The following is an 8,075-nucleotide window of genomic DNA, read 5'->3' on the forward strand; positions in this document are numbered from 1 at the left end:
TTAGTCAGTTATAAGCTTCAATTTTTACTATTTAATCCACTAAACGCTTCCCTGTATATTTTGATGTTTAAGCGTAAATAAAAGCTTAAATCTTTTGTAAAATTCCTTATCAAAGCATAAAAAAAAATAACAAAATTAAAAAGCAGTAAATTGAGATAAAATTTTAAATTGAATTTAAGGGCTAATGAAATAATAGTTGCCTGCTACGTTATATATTTTTTATATCCTGTCTATAATACATCTCTAAAGTGACCTACTTGGTTCAAAGACACCGAAAGCATATAAATAACATGGTATTTCTACACAGCATCATCACATTTAATTGTATTACATTCAAGATTCAGGTATGACATTTTAAGGTTTTCTGTTTTTTATTAACTGAAAGTTTTTATTTACTTAAGTATTCCGATGTAATTCTTGATTATCTACTTTTTTTAGAGTTTATTTTATTCTGATTAGAAGTAATTCAAAGCAAAAATGAAGCTAATCATTGTGGTATTAATGATGTTGGTTTGCGTGTACAGCATGAGTATTGAAAAAAATGTACCTAAAAGTCACGAAGCAACAGCCAAAAAACAAGTTGCAGGTAAAATGTTTCTGCTTATTAGCAGAAAAACACTCATTTAACTGATGCTAATAAATGTTACTGTGTACACTCGCTTTATAACTAATAAGGGCTTTTCTGGGCAATGTGCAAAGTTATTAATTAGCTTACTGTAATAAACTGGAACAGATAATATTTATTTGTGACGTACAACAGAATACACTAATAAAGTTCTTGTGACTTTTTTGTTAAAATATTTTGCATAAGAGTACTTGACCAATGTACCCTGTCAATTATATTTTTGGAACAAACTAAAAAAAGTATAGATTAAAAATAGATATTTTGATCAGGTGTTTAAAACAATAATGCTACATGTTATCCGTTATTATGTATTATGTCAAAACACAATTAACGTGTAAGATGGATTTCAAAAACTTTTAGTAACATATTTTGTTGCTGCGAATAAAAGTAATACATGAAAAAACAATAATAAAAAGTTGTTTTTAACTTAACCCATAAAATATTATTTCTATTTTTGTAAGCAGTATCATTTAATAGCAAAACTTTCATTAACGTAACTTTATCGTTTTGTTTGCAATTTAATATAATGTTGTTAATCTTAATACCATCAACAGCAGAAACTAAAACTGAATTGAAGAAACGTAGCGATGGAGATGATGATGATGATGACGATGACGACGACGATGATGATGATGATGATGACGATGATGATGATGATGACGACGACGATGATGATGACGACGATGATGATGATGACGATGATGATGATGACGATGATGATGATGACGATGATGATGAAGAAGAAGAATGCGATGAAGATGATAATGATTGCGAGAATGAGGATAAGAAAAAGAAAAGTAAGTTTATAAAAATTTATGTTCTTATTTATTTGAGCGACTTGATTTATATTAGATCTTCACGTAATTATTATGTCAATTTTTTGAGTAACAAAATTTTTAGGCTTTATTAGTTATTTGTTCAAAGCACCTAGTTTTTATATATTTATTATTATCTAATAATTATTATTTTGAATGTCAATTATTATCAAACCATTGTTTTTATACCTTCTAAACATTTTCAATATTTTATTTTTATCAGAAGAAAACAAAATGAAAAAAGAAAGTAAGAAGAAAATTTCAAAGAAAACAGTGTCAAAACATGCAAAGAAAAATTCTAAACGATCAATGACTGCAAAAAAGAACAGCCAAAAAAAGCAACAGAATAAAAGAGGCGCAAATCACAAAAACCTTAAAGTTAAAAGAAGCAAACTTTAAAAAGAAAATCAACTTCTGATTTTTTAGTTATTTTGTTTTTGTAAAAATCCCTTCGTTTTTTAATATCATGTCTATTTTTTTAGTGATTGTGTTTTTATTGTAGTTCTGCGTTATAAACGCAAGATGGAGATTTCAATATACCCAATACTTAAATCATTCGGTAAAATCTGATTAATTTTTAGAAACGCAAATAAATTCAAATGTTTGCTTACGTTAAACGTAAAATACTTAAATTCCTTGCAAACACACGAGATTAATGGGATATTATATTATTATAAATTCTAATTTCATTATGATCTCATCTAGATATTATAATCATAGTTAAATACATATTGGTGGTATTCTCGAAAAGAGGCCCATCAAATTGAATGTTTTTTCAACGGCTGTCCATCCTTCTGAATATAACACTTTTTTTTCATCACCAATGTAACTGTAGCTGTGACATCATTGACCTGATTTTTTAAACTAAAATATTGATATGCGTGTTTTAATTAACAATTTAAATAGATTTAATGTAAGTGTGATGTAATCAGAGTTGTAGCAAGGATTTTGGTGCTCACGGCAAATACATACTTCGGTGCTCTTTAACACCAAAGTCAATTTGTTTTTTGACAAAAAAAAAAATGAAGGAAATAAATACAGTAAAAATAAAATGTATATTCAAAAAATTTTGTATTGCTAAAAAAGTTTTTTAATGTAAACTATTCAACTTAGTACCCAGATGATTTTAGTCTAGTCGCCGTAATCTTCGGGTTTAATTTGTTTACGTGCGGATGACGTTTTTTTTATATCGTTCATCTTTCGCGAAGGAATTTTAAAACGCTTCAAATATAAAAATGACTTTTCGACTTACAAAATGAGGACAAAAAAAGTTGTCTGTGCTATCTTGAATTCATAATATTATAAACATTATGAATTCGTATTAAGGTTAGGGCCAGCATATAATATGATAAGTTAATAACTTAATTCAATTTTAATTTATTTCTTTTTCATTAAAAACTGAGTGATCGATATTACGTTCTATGGTTATACTAATAAAAGTTATGTTAATGCTTCAAATAACCTCCATACAAAATTGTATTGTGAAAAAGAGGTATTATAGAGTCACCACACCTAAGTGTCTACCTAAAGTCAGGGATTGTTATGGTGACCGTTAGATATTGTTGATTTCATTTTTTATTCAACTTTGGTTTAGCATCTTAGTTTCACTTTTGCTAATGATTTAATGTTTATAGCAAACATTTCTCTTAAGTAATCTAGCACAAAAATAAGTAATTTTATTCCTCTTTTTGAATAAGAAATATACAGCGTCCATATTTGCCAAAATCCATCCAGCTCGAATGGTTCACGCGACTAACAAAACTGAGTGTCGTGTAGACTGGAATAATTTTACGTTAGGTTCAGTCTATACTAAAATATATTTTAGTAACCAAGGTTCATGGCTCGATTGGTCAAAAGTGAATGTTTCGATGTGATGATATGTTAAAATATAAGTTATACTTTTTTTTTAATCGAAGAATTTATGTTTTTTTACACATTCTTCGTATTAGTTAAATCATGGTAAATAAGTTTTCAAAAAGATCCTTGTTTAACCACTATATTACCTTTTTATTTCGCATAGTTTGAAATTTAAAATTGATACTTGCATTACTGATATTGATACTTGCACTATCATTCTTTTTTGTTTGGGATTTTCAAAGTTAATAAATTTATCTTGAAAAATTTGACATTTTTGATTTTTAAAAATTCTTAAAACCTAAAATAATGTACTATTTTTAAAATCTGTAACTAAATATGGACCAAACAGACTAATGGCCATTTGTGGATTTTTTTAATAATTAAAGTAAAAGATTAGTATGAGCTTGTCTCTGATCCGGAGTCAGAAAAGAAGGATGCTCCAGAACAGATATAATGAAGTTGTTAAGAACAAAATTTCTAAGAGTCATTTAGTCTAAAAGGTAGAAAGATTTACTTAAACGTAGATTTTTCCCATGAGACTGTCAATTTTAGGAAAAGACTCCTGGCTGAAGTTAAAGAAAGACGCAATAATGGTGAAAATGTTGGCTTAAGGTACGATATATATATATATGTGTGTGTGTATGTACGATATATATATATGTGTGTATATATGTGTGTATATATGTATATGTGTGTATGTATGTGTGAATAGGTATGCGTGTAAGTGTATATACACAGCAAAATCCACGATTCTTGTTTTAAGCAAAAAAAGTCTTAAAACAAGAAAAAAAAGACTTGTCCGCCACGTAAGAACTTTTTTTCTTATTTTAAGAATTTTTATTCTTAAAAATCTTTTTTTTCTTGTTTCAAGAACTTTTATTCTTAAAACAAGAATTTTTTTTTTTGTTTTAAGAATATTTTTCCTCAGAATAAGAATTTTTTTTCTTGTTTCAAGTATTTATATTCTTAAAATAAGAACTTTTTTTCTTGTTAAAAGTATTTATATTCTTAAAATAAGAATTTTTTTTTTGTTTCAAGAATATTTTTTCTCAAATAAAGATGTTTTTTTCTTGTTTTAAGATTTATTTTTATCAATAAGAATTTTTTTCTTATTTCAAGGACATTTTTGCTTAAAATAAGATTCTATTTATCATTTTTCAATAATATTTTCCTTGAACGGTAAAACAATATTACAAGAGTATTTTTTCTATGGAAAAAATGAAGCATTTTGAAATTAGGATGATATAAAATAAGAATATTCAAGAAGTATTTACACATTTAAACAAATCTCATCGTTGAAATAAAACTTGATGTTCTTTGGAATGTCCAGTTATTGGTAATGCTTGTAGCGGCAATACTCCTCCCATAGGCTACTCATCTGAGTCAAACGAGTTTCTGTTGAGCTTTTATCTTTAAATAAAATATAATGTAAGAGTAAAATATAATGTAAATTGTGTATGCCGTCATGACATGGGCGTCATAATCCATGTTCATTACATAGTGTATTCCAATACGTCCAATCACGGCGTCAGAAAATGAAATACTTCGTAAAATAATTTTTTTGCCATGCATAACGATTGCCTCGTCTCCATCGTCTGTTATGATAAGGATTTATTTTATCTGAAAATAAATTTAACAAACTCAAATCTAAAATTTAACATTAACATCTCTTCATATGTTAAAATTTTAGAAATCCTTACTTTGATATATATATATATATATATATATATATATATATATATATATATATATATATATATATATATATATATATACACGCTGATTTAGGTGAGCAGTGTGACCATCATGCCCAAATAGCCTGCTGTTGGGGGCTTCAGTACATACATCGACTGACAAATAGCCTGACTAGCAGTGGAATGATGCTACATCAACTGAGGGTTTGGTATGGGGCAGCAATCTTTTCATTTATTATTTTTCGTTTTTTTCTTTTTTTTCCTAAAAAAGCCATATCGATTTAGATAAGCAAAAAAAGTGAGCAAATGCTTACATAAATATGCTATAGTAGATATATCAACCCTCGGAATTAAGAAAAATGAGGTCAGCAATATTTTGCAGACCTCAATCTTTTAGAGGTCAGCAAGAAAAATTTAATACAAAGGTCCTCAACACCTTTTAGGTTGGCAGTTAGGTCGACATGCTGACCATAATTCCAAGGGCTGATATATATAATATATATATATATATATATATATATATATATATATATATATATATATATATATATATATATATATGTGTATATATATGTGCATATATATGTATATATCCTGCAACAGTTTAAGGTCGGCAATTTATTCCCCACCTTAGTTTTCTTAATTCTGAAAATTTCTTAATTTCTTAAATAACTACCAACTTGAGTATTCCAGAATGTGTGTTAATTTCTTAAGCCAAGCTTACTCTCACTGAGTCAACTGTGACAGAAGATTTTAATACACAAGCTATCTTGCCAACAATCTGAATTAAACAATAATAAAAAAAAAGCATACAAACAATTTTAAAAAGCAGAGGATAATTATAGAATAACCCATTAGGACATTGGAGTTTTAAAAAAATAACTACTCACTTTGGAAAGGATTTGTGATTTTGAAACGCTATTAGATTTTTTCCAATAAAAATATAAAATCAACAATGAAAAAAAAAAACAATCTTACCACTGTCACATTAGAGAAACATGGGTATTTTTCTAAAAATGCAATTCTATCAACTCTGTCAACTGAACATTTATTTACCCAGGTCCTTTTTTGAATAAATTTAGCATCCAATTTCTAATAACTTTGTTCTGGAGCATTTAATTAAATCATGTAATAAAAATAAAGATAAAAGAATGTAAAAAACAAACAAAATTAATTATTAATATTAAATTTACTAATTGAAAAGTAATGTTTTCTTTACTTACTTAAAATTGCATATATTTGGAAACTTGCAATTGCTAAAAAGAAAACACACGCATATATCATGTGTGTGTATAAAACATACACAAGCATTTCATGGATATTTAGAAATAATACTAGTATTAATCTAAAAGTAAACTAAATCTAACAAAAATTAGCAATAACAATATTAAAATAGCAATAATATTATATTACATATAATCATACCAAAAGCAATAATAATAATAACCCACAATGAGTCCAACATTTTCCAAACAGTATCTCTCTGAAAAGATTTATGGTCGCACTAACTGAACAATGATTTGGGATATATAATTTAAAGTTACTAAAAGATGGAAGATAATAATGAGAACTTTTTATAGAAGTAAAGAAATTACAGATTGAGAGAGGTATGGTAATTTGCGTATGACTCCAGACAAATAGAAAATTTAAACTATGTATAAGAGCGCGCAATTTGATAATTTTGGATAGAAAGTAAAGGACATTAGAATTCTTTACAATATTCTTGAAGGCATATTATTTTAAATGTCTTGTTTTTAGATTTTTTAAATTATAAGTATATATATATATATATATATATATATATATATATATATATATATATATATATATATATATATATATATATATATATATATATATATATATATTAATATGAACAAGGTACAAGCAACAAGGCAAGGAGGCGAATCCATTCAACAATGAGTTTAATAAATTATTTACAAACAAGCAAGGAGGCGAATCCATTCATAATGATTTTAATAAATTATTTACCATATATCGATTCTTTCTCCAAAAAAAAAGGGCTTAAATAGTATTCCTAAATCAAAAGAATAACAAAAGTCATCAAAAACTAACCGTATAAACAGAAAGTTCTTTTGATTTTTATTACATTTTTATACACCTAATTTTAAAATACATTTTTACAGCAAAATTAAATTTAAGCAACAACTAAAAAAGTATAAAGAAAATAATAATAATAATGAAAAAAAAAACTTTTAGTTTGTGCAGTTAGAAATTCTTAAAGTTTATTTCAAAAAAATAAAAAAATCACTCAACATTACAACAACAACAACAACAACAACATCCAAAAGCAATATATTTACCAGAAATATAGATGCTTTACATAAGCATGTAAGATGCTTATGTAAAACATCTTGTATCATGCTTATGTAAAACATTCTTATGTATAACATGCCATGTTTTTAAATTAAAAGAAACTTATCTACAGTCCACATTTTGGATTTTCACTCTCTTATAGCCTCAATTATATTTATTTACTAATAAAAAAAGGACATTTATTTAGTGAGTCAGGTTAATAATATGGTTGCAACATAAATTTTTACAAAAATAAACTAAAAAAACAGTTGCCATATAAAGAAAGATTATGTAGCTAAGAGACGCAGCCATTTTAAAATCTCTAATATTTCTAAAAACTTCTGGCTTATGCGCACCATAACGCTCGTACTCAACCGTGCCTAAATAAAGGTTTTTGTGATCTTTGGGCTCTATTAGGTTAGGGGGGAGAGCAGACCTAGCTACGCACTGCTCTACAAAAATTCCTTTGTACGTCGCTAGGCAGTATATTCATTTTTGCTTTATTCATTTATTATAAAAAAGTGCACAGCTTTCCCAGTGGGCACAGGACGTAAAAAAGACGTCTTTTAAACGTCTTTTGAACGTTTTAGACGTCTTTTGAACGTTCAAAAGACGTCTTATTTAGGTCCTGTGCCCACTGGGTTGGAGCTCTTCAAACCAAATCGCACTTATGCTAGTTTGCACTTATGCTTGCACTTAACACTTATACTATTTCGCCCTTTCAAAAGATTTACATTTATACTAGATTAGATTTATGCAGATTTACAG

The 8,075-nt window shown here is 27.0% G+C and overlaps 1 protein-coding gene and 1 long non-coding RNA gene across 4 annotated transcripts; one reads left to right on the forward strand and one right to left on the reverse strand.

The window, feature by feature from the left end:
- The first annotated feature begins 255 nt into the window (after positions 1–255).
- On the forward strand, positions 256–1,921 carry LOC136071636 (KS1 protein-like). Of its 2 annotated transcripts, none has more exons than XM_065790501.1 (4): positions 256–344; positions 439–586; positions 1,180–1,422; positions 1,664–1,921. In XM_065790501.1, the coding sequence occupies exons 2-4, from the start codon at positions 478–480 to the stop codon at positions 1,837–1,839; spliced, it is 528 nt and encodes a 175-aa protein (XP_065646573.1). In that variant the 5' UTR covers positions 256–344; positions 439–477; the 3' UTR covers positions 1,840–1,921. The 2 variants fall into 2 exon arrangements, with proteins under 2 accessions (XP_065646573.1, XP_065646574.1); XM_065790502.1 differs by having other exon boundaries at positions 1,183–1,422.
- Positions 1,922–4,523: 2,602 nt separating this feature from the next.
- On the reverse strand, positions 4,524–7,834 carry LOC136076868 (uncharacterized). 2 transcript variants are annotated; one of them, XR_010636638.1, is made up of 3 exons: positions 6,984–7,834; positions 6,215–6,247; positions 4,524–6,097 (listed from the first exon to the last, which is right to left on the reverse strand). It is a non-coding gene; the product is annotated as an uncharacterized LOC136076868 (long non-coding RNA). The 2 variants fall into 2 exon arrangements; XR_010636637.1 differs by having other exon boundaries at positions 4,524–6,247.
- Between the last annotated feature and the right edge of the window lie 241 nt (positions 7,835–8,075).

The sequence above is a fragment of the Hydra vulgaris genome, chromosome 02 (assembly GCF_038396675.1).
Source record: "Hydra vulgaris chromosome 02, alternate assembly HydraT2T_AEP".
Lineage (NCBI taxonomy): Eukaryota > Metazoa > Cnidaria > Hydrozoa > Anthoathecata > Hydridae > Hydra > Hydra vulgaris.